At 43.6% G+C, this 17,546-nt stretch overlaps 1 protein-coding gene across 4 annotated transcripts in view; it reads left to right on the forward strand.

Moving 5' to 3' along the window:
• Positions 1–17,546, forward strand: part of LOC129811342 (serine/threonine-protein phosphatase 2A 56 kDa regulatory subunit gamma isoform-like) — a 66,921-nt gene that overhangs the window by 22,092 nt on the left and 27,283 nt on the right. The window contains exon 1 of one of the 4 annotated variants that reach the window (XM_055862565.1): positions 7,095–7,279. The exons of 2 other annotated variants lie outside the window; for them this stretch is intronic. In XM_055862565.1, the coding sequence (XP_055718540.1) occupies positions 7,186–7,279 (94 nt within the window). In that variant the 5' untranslated portion in view covers positions 7,095–7,185. Of the gene's footprint in view, positions 1–7,094; positions 7,280–17,546 lie in introns of those variants that run through there. One more of the 4 variants, XM_055862564.1, reaches the window with a different exon arrangement.

Here is a 17,546-nt window from a genome sequence, read left to right on the forward strand (position 1 = left end):
AGACTGACTGTAGCTCCAATGGCCAAACAGAAGGATTTCCAGACAGCAGAGGTAAACTGAGGACCACGGTCAGAAACAATGTCACAGGGCAACCCGTGGACCCTGAAAACCTCCCTAACCAGGATCTCGGACGTCTCAGTGGCCGAAGGCAGCTTGGAGAGGGGAACAAAGTGAGCAAACTTGCTGAATCTGTCCACAATGGTCAGAATAACCGTGTTACCATCAGAAGGGGGCAACCCCGTGACAAAGTCCAGGGCCAGATGCGACCAAGGTCGCCGGGGAATAGGTAGAGGGTGAAGAAGCCCAGAGCTGGGCCGATTGGTACTCTTGTTCTGAGCACAAACAGGACATGCGGCAACAAACCTCCGGGTATCTTCTCCCATGGCAGGCCACCAAAATCGTCTGCGCAGTAGCGCCATCGTCCGAGCAACGCCAGGGTGACAAGCTATCTTGCTGGCGTGGGACCACTGAAGAACAGCAGAACGGACCGACTCAGGCACGAACAACCGACCGGGTGGACCGTTACCAGGACCGGGCTGCGTCCGAAGGGCCGCCATCACCTCCTCCTCAATCCTCCATGTAACGGCTCCCACGACAAGGTTCTGGGGAAGAATCGTCTCAGTCTTGGCCCCACTCTCCTCCGTCTTGGAGAACATCCGGGACAAGGCGTCCGCCTTGCCGTTCTTCGACCCAGGTCGGAACGTCAGGGAAAAATTGAAGCGTCCAAAAAACAAAGCCCACCTGGCCTGACGGGCGTTGAGACGTTTAGCCGATTGCACGTAAGCCAGATTCTTGTGGTCAGTCCAGACCACAAACGGTTGCTCCGCTCCCTCCAACCAGTGACGCCACTCCTCCAAGGCAAGCTTCACAGCGAGAAGCTCCCGGTTACCCACATCGTAGTTTCTTTCAGCTGGAGAAAGACGACAAGAGTAGAAAGCGCAGGGATGGAGTTTACCGTCAGTGGAGCTACGCTGGGACAGGATGGCGCCCACCCCCACATCAGAAGCATCCACCTCCACAACGAACTGACGGGAAGTGTCAGGTTGAGAGAGAATCGGGGCGTTGGTGAATCGGCTCTTCAAATCAAGAAATGCCCGGTCTGCCTCAGGAGACCAACAGAACTTTCTGGTGCAAGACGTCAGTACAGTTAAAGGGGCGGCCACCCGGCTGTAATCACGGATAAACCTCCGATAAAAATTCGCAAACCCCAGGAATCTCTGGAGATACAATCTTGTACCGGGCTGGACCCAATCCCGAACCGCCCGAACCTTCTCTTGGTCCATCTTGATCTCTCCCCTGGATATGATGTACCCGAGGAAGGACGTCGTGTGGGCGTGAAAATCACACTTCTCAGCCTTCACGAACAGACGGTTCTCCAATAACCGCTGCAGGACCTGCTTGACATGCAGAACGTGGCTAGAAAGCTCCTTCGAGAAGATGAGGATATCATCCAGGTAAACGAACACAAAAATACCAATCATATCTCTCAGAACGTCATTCACCATACTTTGGAACACAGCCGGAGCGTTGGTCAGTCCAAACGGCATCACCTGGTACTCAAAATGTCCCAGTGGAGTATTGAACCCAGTCAACCACTCGTCCCCCTCTTTGATCCGAACCAAATGATAAGCATTACGTAAATCAAGCTTCGTAAAAACCGTAGCACCCTGTAAGGAATCGAAAGCCGAGCTCATCAAGGGCAGGGGATACTTGTTCTTGACCGTAATATCATTCAAACCCCGATAATCAATACACGGTCGAAGAGAGCCATCCTTCTTGCTCACAAAAAAAAATCCTGCTCCCAGAGGTGATGACGAGGGCCGAATGAGACCTGCCGCTAGAGACTCATTGATGTAGGTCTCCAAGGCCTCACGTTCAGGTCGAGAGATACTGTATAACCGTCCCTTGGGAAAGGCAGCTCCAGGAAACAGATTAATCGCACAGTCATAAGGTCGGTGGGGAGGAAGGGACAGAGCCTTCTGTTTACTGAATACTTCACCCAACTCGTGGTAGGTTTCTGGAACCAGGGACAAATCAGGAGGAGCAGAGTCACTGACCTGACTGGAAACAGCAGGAGAACAGGCAGTCCTAAGGCAGTTAGCATGACACTCAATGCTCCAACTAGTTACCTTACCCGTCACCCAATCAAACGAGGGATTGTGTTCCTTCAGCCAGGGGTAACCAAGAACCAGAGGAACCTGGGGCGAGGACAGAATGAAGAAGGAGATAAACTCTGAATGATTCCCCGACACCAACATCTTAACCGGTTCAGTCCTCATAGTGATCCGTGCCAGACTACTGCCGTTCAGAGTGGTTGCTTCAATGGCTTCCGGCAATTGCTCCTTGGAAAGCCCCAGCTGTTCCACCAAGTCGGCATCCATAAAGCTGCCATCGGCACCTGAATCGATAAAAGCGTTCATGTCTAAGCTCTGATCCTTATTCATAAGGGTCGCAGGAAAACGGGGTCTGACAAGATCCTTGAGAGATTGAAACTGGCTCGCTAAAATTCCTCCCAAAACTAGCGAGCCGGGCAGTTTAACGGGCGCTGTGGACAAGCGGAGATGTAATGTCCAGAGCTACCACAGTAGAAACAGCTGTTGGTCTCACGTCTACGTTGGCGCTCCTCCTTAGTTAGCCCGTGTCGCCCCACTTGCATAGGTTCAGAATCTGGTGGCAAGACCCCTCCACTAATCCCGTGTGGAGAATAACGCTCAATACGTTCTGGTTCACTTCCTGAACCGAATGGTAACCGAGTCGCTGATTGATTAGATGGGCCCCACTGCTTCTCCCTCCTTCTCTCTCGGATTCTATTATCTACCCGAATAGATAAAGTGACCAAGCTGTCTAGGTCACTAGGCTCTGGATAGGATATCAGCTCGTCCTTGAGTTGCTCCGACAACCCCTTGTAAAAAACCGCTTGTAGTGACTCATCATTCCAACCACTCTCCACAGCCAATGTCCTGAACTCGATCATAAAGTCTGCCACACTGCGAGCTCCTTGGCGAAGAGAGAACAAACGTTTAGCTGCGTCCTTACCTCGGACTGGATGGTCAAAAAGCTTTCTCATCTCTCCCGTGAACTCCTGATATGAAGCCGTGCAGGTTCCCTGTCGTTCCCAAATGGCTGAAGCCCATTCCAGAGCTCTTCCACGCAGCAGTTCAATAACAAAGGCTATCCTAGCCTTGTCAGTGGCGTAAGAATGGGGCTGCAGATCAAACACTAACCCACACTGCATAAGAAACGAACGGCATCTTCCCAAATCCCCGTCATATTTATCAGGCGTCGGTACCTTGGGTTCACAGAAGGAAACCGCTCCAGACACGGCAGGTGAGATGGGTGAAACAGGTGGTGAATGAATCGCCGGCAAACTGAGCTGATCCTGGACTTGTGTCAAGCTAGCAGATAAATTCTGGATTGAACTCGCTATCTCCTGTAGCGCCGTATTGTGTTGTCCCAATGTCTTCCCCTGCTGGGTAATGGCATGGCAAACGGAGTCCAGATCCGCTGGGTTCATCCTTGGCCGGATCGTTCTGTCACGTTCTTTCAAAATCGAACCCAGAAGCAGACCAGGACAAGGAGCGTAGGAAGAAGGTGAGTATTTATTTACAAGTAAATGTGAATGGGTAGATATATCCAGATGGCGTAGCGGGCAGCGGTGGTGAATTGATGGGAGGAAATAGGTGAATCCAATGGAGTAGCGGAATCCTCCGTCGACCAGGCGGGAATGGGGTGAATGATCCGGGTGAGTAATGTTCATGGCTAACGATCCGGCAGGGAATGGATGTCAGGTCAGAGCTTTTGAAGGGGAGAGGTGATGATCAGGACAGGTGTGCAGATTACAGATGGGATACAGGTGCGGGTGAACATCAATCTCCCAACAAGCTAATTCGCCCGGCAACCAGACAGGGTGCGTTCCAGGACACCGGAAACACACTCCAGGACAGAAACACAGGCAAACACAGACTCAGGAAGCGGGATTCATGACAATTGATGTATTATATTAAGTTAAAATAAGTGTTCATTCAGTATTGTTGTAATTGTCACTATTACAAAGAAAGAAAGAAAATCGGCCGATATAATCGGTATCGGCCTTTTTGGGTCCTCCAATAATCGGTATTGGTATCGGCGTTGAAAAATCATAAATCGGTCGACCTCTAATTGCTACCACAGTATCATCAAAGGTATTATCTAAGTGAGTTTCATAGATAGTCAGAATATGAATGTAATCTGTTACAAGCAAGTTATTGACTTCATGGACTTTGTTTCTCACAGTTGTGAGTCTGTCTAGGTAAGTCCCACACCCGGATTGTGCAACATTTGCCCATTATTCTTTTCAGAATTCTTCAAGCTCTGTCAAATTGTTTGTTGATCATTGCTAGCCAACCATTTTCAGGTCTTACCATAGATTTTTCAAGTAGAGTTAGGCCAAACTATACGTCGACCACTCAGGAAAATCACTGTTTTCTTGTTAAGAAACTCCAGTGTAGATTTGGGCTTGTGTTTTAGGTTATTGCCCTACTAAAAGGTGAATTAATCTCCCAGTGTCTGGTGGAAAGCAGACTGAACCAGGTTTTCCTCTAGGATTATGCCTGTGCTTAGCTCCATTACATTTCTTTTTTTATCCTGAAAAACTCCCCAGTCCTTAATGATTACAAGCATACTAATAACATGATGCAGCCACCACCGTGCTTGAAAATATGTGGAGTGGTACTCAGTGATGTGTTATGTTGGATTTGCCCCAAACATAACGTTTTGCATTCAGGACAAAAAATTAATTGCTTTGCCACATTTTTTTGTCAGTATTAATGCAGTGCCTTGTTGCAAACAGGATGCATGTTTTGGAATATTTTAATTATTTACAGGCTTCCTTCTTCTCACTCTGTCAATTAGGTTAATAATGTGGAGTAACTACAATGTTGTTGATCCATCCTCAGTTTTCTCCTATCACAGCCATTATCTCTGTAACTGTTTTAAAGTCAACATTGGCCTCATTGTGAAATCCCCAAGCACTTTCCTTCCTCTCCGGCAACTGAGTTAGGAAGGAAGCCTGTATCTTTGAAGTAACTGGGTATATTGATACAGCACCCAAAGTGTAATTAATGACGTCACCATGCTCAAACGGATATTCAATGTCTGCTTTTTATATTTTCACACATCTACCAATAGGTGCCCTTCTTTGACAGGCATTGGAAAACCTCCCTGGTCTTTGTGGTTGAATCTGTGTTTGAAATTCACTGTTCAACTGAGGGACCTTACAGATAATTGTATGTGTGGGGTACAGAGATGAGCTAGTCATTCAAAAATCATGTTAAACAATATTATTGGTGCTTACCTACGGAACAGCAAGAGAAACTTCCCCTCCCTACCTTCAGGTTATGCTCAAACCCTACACCTCAACCCGAGCAGTCCGTTCTGCCACCTCTGGTCTCATGGCCCTCCCACACCTACAGGAATGCAGCTCCTGCTCAGCCCAGTCAAAAGCTCTTCTCTGTCCTGGCTCCCCAATTATGGAATCAGCTTCCCCCTGAAGCTAGGACATCATAGTCTTTGCCCATCTTCTGAAAACATCTGAAAACCTACTTCTTCTAACAGTATCTTTAAAAATCCTCCTCCTCACCTCACCCATTCTTGAACTTATTTAGGCTTGCCATAACAAAGGGATTGAATACTGACTCAATTCTTATTTATTTTATTTCACCTTTATTTAACCAGGTAGGCCAGTTGAGAACAAGTTGTCATTTACAACTGTGACCTGGCCAAGATAAAGCAAAGCAGTGCTACACAAACAACACAGAGTTACACATGGAATAAACATAACGTACAGTCAATAACACAATCGAAAAGTCTATATACAGTGTGTGCAAATGAAGTAAGATTAGGGAGGTAAGGCAATAAATAGGCCATAGTGGTGAAATATTTACAATTTAGCAATTAAACACTGGAGTTATAGATGTGCAGAAGATGAATGTGCAAATAGAGATACTGGAGTGCAAAGGAGCAAAAATAAATAAATAACAATATTGGGGTGAGGTAGTTGGGTGGGCTATTTACAGATGGGCTATGTACAGGTGCAGTGATCTGTAAGCTGCTCTGACAACTGATGCTTAAAGTTAGTGAGGGAGATATGAGTCTCTAACTCCCCTCAAGACATTTCAGCTTTTCATTTGTCATTAATTCCTAAAAAATTGAAAAACATAATTCCACTTTGACATTATCTGGTATTATGTTTAGGCCAGTGATGAGAAATCTCAATTGAATCCATTTTAAATTTAGGCTGTAACACTACAACATGTGGATTAAATCAAGGGGTGTGAATACTTTCTGAAGGCTCTGTATATGTACATATCTACCTCAATTACGTCGTACCCCTCCCTGCACATTGACTCAGTACTGGTACCCCGTGTGTATATAGCCTAGTTATCGTTACTCATTTGTGTTTTTTCCCTGTGTTATAATTGTTACATTTTTCTCTACTATCTCTCTCTGCATTGTTGGGTAGCATTTTACTATTAGTGACAAATAATATTTGATTTGATTTGACACAGTGGGCCAATTCCACCAATCATTTAAAGCACTGCCACTGTAAGTGGAATGGTTACAACGTTAGACAGCAGTTTTTGTGTTACAATAATTGATAGAAGATTTAGATTATTTATGTTTCCTAAATTATACTCACTGACACTACAGTATTTCCAGTGTGATATTTGGAGTGTATTATTTGAGATGTGTCATTTTTGCAGTGTTTGTGTTTTCGTTTGATCACGTTACAATAGGTCCATCATGTATGTACCTTTGTCATTCAAATTGAGAATTTTACCAACCATTAGGCACTTGGAGTCATATTCAGTAATGTCTGGAATAGAATACAGTGAATTTGTTGAGTTCCTATTCCTTAAAGAAGGCAGGGCCAAGCTCAAAACGGTTCTGAACAATCACAGATCCAATATTGTCCCTGCAAGTCCCGCCCCCTACTCTCTGTTTACCAATCAACATCCTCTTTCCGAGCTGCCTGCCTACGTCACTTTATGTTACTGGGCTCAGCCAACCGGCTTGCTCCTTACCGTTGACGTCACTAACTAGACAGTTCCCTCCAGCAGCAGAGAGCTTCATTTTCTCATCTGCTTTTGTGCTAAAATGGAGGCTGGCCCCTTACCTTAAGTGGATTGCCTTCCTGGTCGAGTTTAGATGTTGACATGCAATAAAGCTGGAATCAGGATGGTTGTGGATGCACCTAATTCCAATGGGCCTTTCCAGCCGGTGGCTCTAATGCACTTCAGAGGTACGTAGGAACCATTGTTACATTTTGTCCTCGAGAAGAGAGACAGCATTTCTCTATCTGTTCTGTTCCCCTCCGTTGGTTATTGGCTGATTTGTCACCAAGATGGGAAGATAAGCTTTAAGGGTCTTTGTTTCAGAAGGATAGACGTTTGGAAAGGGTTTTATTGTTTCCTTATAGGGGATCAGGGGATGGTTTTCTTAGGGATTGCAGGCAGAGCTTCATGAAAAGATTGAGAAAAAGCTGGTTTTTCTACTCTCTCTGCCCATCCCCCGCACAGCCCAGTGAGGTCATAGCCTAGGGAAGGTTTTCATTATGTTTCTCTCTGTGTGTTTTGAGAGAGTGATTTGTATGTTTTTATTTATTTGTAAGAGTTTTTTAAGAGGTAGGAGAAATACATGAATGGGGTACGGCAGACTTGGCCTGTGTTCGTTACCTCTTTTTTTATGGCCCATGGTTTGTCACACTCCAGTTAATCTGGGCACAAATTGGCCAGAGGTGTAGCTTACTGCCTCCGCTGCAGCAGCCCCTTTTCTGCTTCTGCTGCCTCCCCGCCCTTATCTGTCTTCCTTCCTCTTCCCAACGAAGGAGAGGTCGCCACCGCCAAAGAAGGGCAAAAGCCTGTAATTTCCCTCCCCTGAAACAACAAACCTTTGAGAGTCACAGTTAGTAGGCTAATAGGCTAGCAGTAGGCTAATAGGCTAGCAGTAGGCTAATAGGCTAGCAGTAGGCTAATAGGCTAGCAGTAGGCTAATAGGCTAGCAGTAGGCTAATAGGCTAGCAGTAGGCTAATAGGCTAGCAGTAGGCTAATAGGCTAGCAGTAGGCTAATAGGCTAGCAGTAGGCTAATAGGCTAGCAGTAGGCTAATAGGCTAGCAGTAGGCTAATAGGCTAGCAGTAGGCTAATAGGCTAGCAGTAGGCTAATAGGCTAACAGTAGGCTAATAGGCTAGCAGTAGGCTAATAGGCTAGCAGTAGGCTAATAGGCTAGCAGTAGGCTAATAGGCTAGCAGTAGGCTAATAGGCTAGCAGTAGGCTAATAGGCTAGCAGTAGGCTAATAGGCTAGCAGTAGGCTAATAGGCTAGCAGTAGGCTAATAGGCTAGCAGTAGGCTAATAGGCTAGCAGTAGGCGCATTTAGTAAGCTCTGGGCTAGCCAGCACACTGAGTCAATAGCACGCAGACATGGCCTTTTCTGGAAAGGTGGGCCTATGCCCCCCACTGTTCTGTGAAAGCCAATGGAGTTGGTGGTGTTGAATAAGATCCATTATGCCGTGGGAAGTTATTGATTTGGTTGTGAATTGGAGTCGACCAACACCTCTACATTGAATGAGATTCATTTGTTTTGAACAATCAAGTGGTCTCTCTCCCTCATCCCCTGTGTCCTTGTAAGACATCGGAGGCTCCCTCTTGCTAATATAATAGGAAAAAAGGCAGTAGAAAGGCCTTAGATGTATTATTCAGAAAGAAAGGTACAATGGGAATGTGGAGAATGCGATGGGTGCATTGTGTTTTGCTAATGAGGCATGTTTGACCTATTCAGAGCCCATGTCTTTGCCAGTGACCTGTCAAAATAATACAAAAATTAAATGTCACTGGTCCTTTGTTGCTCAGTTGGTAAAGCATGGCACTTGCAACGTCAGGGTCATGGGTTTGATTCCCGTTGGGGCCACCCATATGAGAAAATAAAAATGTATGTATGCATGCACGCATGGTTGTAAATTGCTTAAGACTAAAGTTTCCACTAAATGACATATTATTAACCAGGTCGTTAGAGTTCTGGATGCTGATTGGCTGAAAGCCGTTGTATATTTAAGCAATAAGGCACGAGGAGGTGTGGTATATGGCCAATATACCACAGCTAAGGGCTGTTCTTATGCTCAACGCAGAGTGACTGGATACAGCCCTTAGCCGTGGAATATTGGCCATGTACCACAAACCCCTGAGGTGCCTTATTGATATTATAAACTGGTTACCAACATAATTAGAGCAGTAAAAATAAATATTTTGTCATACCCGTGGTATACCACAGCTGTCAGGCAATCAGTATTCAAGGCTCGAACCACTCAGTTTATAACAGACCTTATGTCACATTGGAGCTCCTTGCTAAAGCCATTTATTGGCTGTAATACCACTATCTTGAAATAAACAACCAAAGTGTTTGCCTGGAAAGTTTTTCACAACTTACAGTAGCCCGTACTGAAACAGATCGCGATTATTATTTTTTTTTTGGTAACTATTATGTGATTATGACCTACGGAAATGTCACTCTTAACCCAATGTGACTCCCATTACTGCTGTTATTATAGTCACGTAAAGATGATCAAGGCTGCCTCTGTGACACTATTGTGTCCTATAGTAATGGGGGTTACATCAGGGTTAACGTAGATGCTTTTATCTCTCTTGCACATCCCATTAGAGGGTATTTTAGGCACATGTACAGTAACTTTATCAGCAAGCGTTTTTGTAATTGGAGAAGTCTGCACATGACATAGGCAAGGTAAGGGTGCATGCAGAGCTGGTGATTTTAACTGACAGTGGCACTGTTAGATTACTTTAGAATGCATTATTGATCCTTCATTATGTCCTTGTTTCCTTGCGGTAAACACAAATCTATAAGTGATTGGATGGCTGAAAGAAATGTTACTGCCTTTATTACTTTGCCCAATCCAAACAATGTGGATTTGTGAGGCCTTTCTGATGTATTCGAACTGAGTCTTTGCCTAGTGGCAAATACCCACCAGCAGAAATGGAATGCCGTTTGAATCTTTGCGTGTCAAAACAGACATGTCAAATAACTTGTTGACCAATCAGGACCTGAATGACTGCACGTCTCAATCATTTAACTTCTTATGGCTGCAAGCCCGACGTCGGTACACTTATGACAACAGCCAGCTCAAGTGCAGGGCGCGAAATTCAAAATATATATTTAAAAAATATTTAACTTTCACACATTAACAAGTCCAATACAGCAAATGAAAGATACACATCTTGTGAATCCAGCCAACATGTCCGATTTTTTAAAATGTTTTACAGCGAAAACAGCACGTATATTTATGTTAGCTCACCACCAAATACAAAAAAAGGACAGACATTTTTCACAGCACAGGTAGCATGCACAAAGCCAACCTAACTAACCAAGAACCAACCAAACTAACCAACAAACAACTTCATCAGATGACAGTCTTATAACATGTTATACAATAAATCTATGTTTTGTTCGAAAAATGTGCATATTTCAGGTATAAATCATAGTTTACATTGCAGCTACAATCAGAAATTGCACCGAAAGCAGCCATAATAATTACAGACACCAACGTCAAATTCCTAATTACTCATCATAAAATATTTCTGAAAAATACATAGTGTACAGCAAATGAAAGACAGGCATCTTGTGATTCCAGCCAATATTTACGATTTATTAAGTGTTTTACAGCGGAAAAAAAATATGTAGCGTTATATTAGCTTACCACAATAGCCAGAAAGACAAGCCATTTCCCAGTAGCAAAAGTTAGCGATCGTAACAAACCAGTAAAATATATATATTTTTTGACTAACCTTGATATTCTTCATCAGATGACAGTCCTATAACATCAGGTTATACATACACTTATGTTTTGTTCGAAAATGTGCATATTTAGAGCTGAAATCAGTGGTTACACATTGTGCTAACTTAGCTACTTTTTCCACAACGTCTAAACAGCAACGATATTTTTCTGACACGTTTTCTGACACACATATTCTGACCAAATAGCTATTCATAAACATAACTAAAAAATACATGTTGTATAGCAAATGATAGATCCATTAGTTCTTAATGAAATCGCAGTGTTAGAATTCTAAAAAATAACTTAATTACGATATCCAGCTTCGGTATAGCTGAGTACCCCAAAGTTGGGCGCCGGCGACTAGTTCACATGGACGACAGATATATGAAATAGCATCATAAAATGTTTCTTACTTTTGGTGATCTTCCATCAGAATGTTGGACAAGGTGTCCTTTGTCAAGAACAATCGTTGTTTGGATTTAGAACGTCCATTTTCCCTCTCGATTTAGCAAGCGGACTAGCCAAGTGGCTCGAAGCTCTCCTTGTCAACAAACGGAAGAGAACGGAACACGGCAAAACTCCCGAAAAATTTTCAATAATCTGATGAAACTATATTGAAAAAACATACTTTACGATGATATGGTCACATGTATCAAATAAAATCAAAGCCGGAGATATTAGTCGCCTATAACGGCAGCTAAACAGAAGGCAAATCCATGTCCCCTTTCGCGCTCTCCAGAAAACAGGAAATGGGGGACACGTCATACAAAGAGCTTGTATTCCACTTCAGACCAAGATAAACACGAAATTTCTTCTCTCACCGCCTCTTGACATCCAGGGGAAGGTGTATGAAGTGCACGTATACTAATACGTATCATACCCATGTATAGGCAGGAAGTAGAACAGAGCATCGATTTCATACTTTGCACTTCTTGGTCAGGAAGTTTGTGCCAAATGAGTTCTGTTTGACTCACAGATATAATTCAAACGGTTTTAGAAACTAGAGTGTTTTCTATCCAATAGTAATAGTAATATGCATATTGTACGAGCAATAATTGAGTACGAGGCCGTTTGAAATGGGCACCTTTAATCAGAGCTACTCAATACTGCCCCTGCAGCCATAAAAAGTTAACACATTCATACTTTTTTAAACATTTTTTAGTTATTACTAATTTATTACACTCGTATTTCATTTGTCTCAATGACACGTATGCTATGATGCTGGGAACGTTTTGTTTCGAGCACCTGCTTCTGCCGCACTAGCGCAAATGCACTTCCCCAAGCTCTGGACAGTGCTGGTCATAAAGCTAGCAAAATGACAATCTGTTTCAGTAGCTATAGTTAGTTTGCTAGCTATCTAGTTAGGTGTCGTCATTTAAAATACCCCTAATTTATAAGACGGTTCTTATTTGATTAATGGTGGTCGGACCACCTATGTGAAGCTAGCCACAATAGTGGAATTTGCAGTTTGCCTTCAAAATAAGTGATGCAATTTAATACAAATAGTGGAATAGATCACGCTAAACGATATAAAAACAAATGACACTAATTTGTTGATATCTGTTGAAATCCCACTTGATGTATTTGACTTTAGAATTGCATTGGTGCCATACTTATTAACCTGTACAGCCTTACCCCCTGGCATTGATCCATAATCCATAGGTTATCAGTCGACTCAGTGACACCCAGAGAACATTAGCGTCGTAGCTCTATTGCGGGACTCTGAAACCACTGTGAATTGAGGCACATTTATTGTACCAGTCAACCTACTATGTGTATTGACCACTATTCCAGAGGAAAAACTATTTAAGGTAGGCTGGGTTTCTGTATAGCACTTTGTGACATCTTCTGATGTAAAAAGGGCTTTATAAATACATTTGATTGACAATGTATGTTTTGGAGCCTGATAACCGAGGAGTACTTTGGAGGGAAGAAAGCTATTGGGTACTGAGAAGACCCATTTCATTGATCTCCAATCCTTAGGTAAGTCTGTACAGTGCAATATGAATGTCAATATGCACAATAGGGTGACTGGGGAGGTGATTTCCCACAGTCAAATTCCTGCAATAAGAGCTACGATGCAAATATTGGTGTCAACGAGTAGACTGATACCCCATTTCATTGCTCCACATTCCAATAGTCCAACCTTGTTTAATATTATCTAGTCTAAATATGGAATGATTCCAATTGTAACCTTCTGCATCGCTTTCTAAGAGCGACTTATTTTGAACGGTGAAATGCAAATTCCACTATTGTGCCTAATCGTTATTGTGGCTAGTTTCACAACACAACCCGGTCCGGTCAAGCCATACTAGCTAGATGGCTGCTTGTAACGCTAGTTTTGGGCAACAATGTTAAGTAGCTGGCTAGCTAGTTATTTCAATAGAAGAACAAGTGGCTACCTAGCTAATACTTACTCGCATGGATTCCTAAATCATTGCACAGAATATTGACAATGACAGCAGTTTCATTTGTTTTCAGGCTGGTTGTATTGGTGCTAGCTAGGTACCAAGCTAAAGCTAGCTAGCTACCCCAGAAGTTGCTAATAACATCTGTATCAAAGTTATTTGCAAACAATTTTGATCCTTGTCATTTTGGTCCTGATCCTATTTCAAATGCTCACACAGTCGAACAAATAATGCCTTATTAGCAACGTAATATTGTACAGCTTTGACAGTGATAGTAATGGTGGCGCTTGGCTTGCACATGCAAATTCGGCACACACAACATTCTATAATAGAACAGTGTTTGACGTATATTTTTTGACACGCGAAGACCCATATGGCGTTCCATAGCTTTAAACACGCACCACCTGCAGGGCCCGCTTGAAACCAGGGGTTGGATCCACAATTCTTTAACAATCGTTTAGTTCTGAACAGAACCACTTGTTTTTTTTGAATCCATTCCGCTGTGCCGAACTGCAAAATAAAGTTCTGAACCTGTTCTAACTAACAAAAAAGTAGCAGTTTTATATATCATTCAATTCTTTTTAAACTATACGTTAACTCGACCATTAAATGACTTCACTAATCAGTGTTTTGCATGTGTAAAGCTCAAGATGCGACTGAAATTTTGCGGGTGGGGAAAGAGCTAGAGAGGGTGGAGGAGGCTTGTCTTGAAGCGCTGGGAATCTTGTTATGACATACATTATCTATGTAAGGTAGAGCTCCGAGACAGGAACCACCAAGACTCTTCCTAGAGCTGGCCGCCCGGCCAAGCTGAGCAACCCGGGGAGAAAGGCTTTGTTCAGGGAGGTGACCATTAACTTAATGGTCACTCTGACAGAAATGGGAGAAAAATTCCAGAAGGACAACCATCTCTGCAGCACTCCACCAATCAGGCCTTTATTATAGAGTGGCCCGACATAAGCCACTCCTCAGTAAAAGGCACATGACAGGATGCTTGGAGTTTTCCAAAAGACACCTAAAGACTCTCAGACCATGAGAAACAAGCTTCTCTGGTCTGATGAAACCAAGATTGAACTCTTTGGCCTGAATGCCAAGCATCATGTCTGGAAGAAACCTGTCACCATCCCTATGGTGAAGCATGGTGGTAACAGCATCATGCTGTGGGGATGTTTTTCTGCGACAGGGACTGAGAGACTAGCCAGGATCGAGGGAAAGATGAACGGAGCAAAGTATAGAGATCCTTGATGAAAACCTGCTCCAAAGCGCTCAGGACCTCAGACAGAGCCCGGACTTGAACCCGATCCAACATCTCTGGTGAGACTTGAAAATAGCTGTGCATCAACGCTCCCCATCCAACCATACAGAGCTTGAAAGGATCTGCAGAGAAGAATGGAAGAAACTATCCAAATACAGGTGTGCCAAGCTTGTAGCGTCAAACCCAGGAAGACTCGATGCTGTAATCGCTGCCAAAGGTGCTTCAACAAGGTACTGAGTAAAGGGTCTGAAATACTTTTGTAAATGTGGCGTTTCAGATTTATAAATGTGCAAACATTTCTGAACCAGTTTTTGCTTCATCATTATGGGGTATTTTGTGTGTGTTGCCTGGAGATTGAGAAACAGCTTCTGGCTCTCGATCCCAGCTTTGATGCACCTTCTGGATGGCAGTGGGGTGAACAGGCTGTAGCTTGGGTGGCTGACGTCCTTGGCCTTCCTGTGACACCAGGTGCTGTAGATGACCAGGATGGCAGGCAGTGTGCCCCCGGGGATGCGTTGGGCTGACCACACCACCCTCTGGAGAGCCCTGCGGTTGCAGGCGGTCAGGGTCTTAGGGGCCAAGCTGAATTTCTTCAGCTTCCTGAGGTTGAAGAGGCGCAGTTACGCCTTCACCACGCCGTCTGTGTGGATGGAACATTTCAGGTTGTCAGGGATGTGCACGGCGAGGAACTTTTCACCCTCTCCACTGCGGCCCCGTCAATGTGGATGGGGGTGGGGTGTGCTCTTTCTGCTGTTTCCTGAAGTCCACAGTCAGCTTCCTCGTTTTGTTGAGGAAGAGGTTATTTTCCTGGCATCACTCCGCCAGGGCTTTCTTCTCCTCCCTGTAGGCTGTCATGTCATTGTTGGTAATCAGGTCTAATCATTAGCCTTCACCAAGACAGTTTACAGCCTATAGAAAATAATTGTGTACTCACTTGAAAACAATACATTCCTCATTGCACTGTGTTGTAAAAACGTAGGCCTAATCAATAGTGGAGCGTTGCATCCCCGGGGACCACTGAACATAGCCTGGAGGAACAGACAGATATGCCATTTCATAATCTGTTTCCTTTTTTGTGCACTTTGACTGGTAAATATTTGGCCTACAGCCCTAATATTTAGCTTTTTAGTAGAAAGAGGAGGAAGGGAAGCGCTACTGAGGTACACTATAGTATATTTTGGTAGATAGAAGGTGCTCTTTGGTAAAAGGTGTAAATAGGTCATCAAAAAGAAAGGAGGACCAAGGCACTCTTCATATAATTAATTAAAATGCCTTTATTAGTATGGCATGTTCAATAGAAAGAAAGTTGTTAAAAACCGACGCGTTTCGGCTGCATGGCCTTCGTCAGGGAGTACAGAAAAGGGAGAATACAATGTCCTCTTTTGAAAGGCTTTTCCAATTAGCCCTAATTAGAAGAGGGAGTGGTTACCAAATTGGACACAACTAGTAAGCAATAATATACAAATGAAAAGGTGAAATACTGTAGCTATGTTATCATGAGCACACAACTCCAAGTTAGAAGCATCAGAACACCCAGAGAGGCAGTCCCAACCCTAACCACGACTGGGAGAAGTGTCCAGAACAAGAAAGCAATATATTCCACAGTACACTAGACCACAGCAAAACATGAACAACAGTCCAAACATAGCTGAGGGCAATAGAGCAAAATGTCCACTAGATGACAGCAAATGGACCCATCACGACCCTACAGGAAGGGTGAGAAATCCATATCTTCATTTAAACCAGGGTACTTAGTGGCCTGTAGTTTGTAAATCCATATCTTCATTTAAACCAGGGTACTTAGTGGCCTGTAGTTTGTAAATCCAAAAACGTTCCCTTTGGTTTAACTGTTTAAGACGGTCCCCTTTTCTAATAGAGGCCGGAATATGATCAATACCCATAGCTTGTAGGGAGGCAGGGTTGCCATGGTGTAAGGACTTGTAGTTCCTTGCCATGGGGTAGTCTTCATTGCCTACCCGTATGGCGTACTTGTGTTCCGCCAAGCGATCTTGAAGGCGTCTCTTTGTCCGTCCAATGTAGAACACCTTGCACTGTGGACATTCCAATTCTATAGATGACATGAGTGGTTTTGCAGTTAATAAAATGCTTGAGGTAATACTCCATTTTAGAAGCTGTGCCAACAAAATACTTTTTCTGTGCAATATTACTGCAATGGTTGCACTGGTTGCATTTAAAAGAGCCCTTCGGTTTGTGGTCAAGCCAAGTTTTTTTGAGTCACCCGGAAGATAACTGTGGACTAATTTGTCATTTAGGGTAGGACATCTCTTAAAGCTTATGACTGGTGGTTCAGGAAAGACTTGGCGTAGTAGCGTATCACTTTGGATGATTCCCCAATTGTTTTTAATGATTCTTTTAATGTTCTCTGCTTCAGTGCTGTATTTTGTAACAAAATACACTCTCTCTGATGTATCACGAGGGACTCTTCTTCGTAACAAGTTCTCTCTGTCAAGTAATCCAGCCCTTATACCTGCATCTTTCAGGACCTGAACGCTGTAGCCCCGATCCAAAAAGCGATTCTCCAATTCAGCAGATTTGACACTGTAGTCTGTTTCCTGATCGCAAATTCTGCGGACTCTTTGGAATTGGCCATATGGAATATTCTCTTTTAGCCTTTTGGGGTGAAAGCTGTCTGCCCTCAGAATGGTATTCCCATCTGTAGGTTTCCTAAAGATTGATGTGTTCAAACAACCTTTGTCATTTTTACTAATGTCGAGGTCCAAAAAATGAATGTTATCCTTGCTGTATTCCATAGTTAGTTTGATGTTAGGGTTAAGGTATTGGTGGAAGGAAATAAGTTCATCTTCTGAGCCGGACCAAAACAGGCAAACATCATCAATATAGCGTCCCCACCATATAATCCGGTCAAAGAAATGGTTATTAGAAGGATCCAAAATGAAGTCATTTTCCCATTTACCCAAGTACAAACCAGCGTAGGAAGGGCTGTAGCAAGCTCCCATGGCACATCCTTTGACCTGTTTAAAAATACGGTCCTGGAAGATAAAGATGTTATGATTAAGAGTCCATTCAGTCAGTGATACAA

Source organism: Salvelinus fontinalis, chromosome 15 (assembly GCF_029448725.1).
Source record: "Salvelinus fontinalis isolate EN_2023a chromosome 15, ASM2944872v1, whole genome shotgun sequence".
In the NCBI taxonomy this organism is placed as follows: domain Eukaryota; kingdom Metazoa; phylum Chordata; class Actinopteri; order Salmoniformes; family Salmonidae; genus Salvelinus; species Salvelinus fontinalis.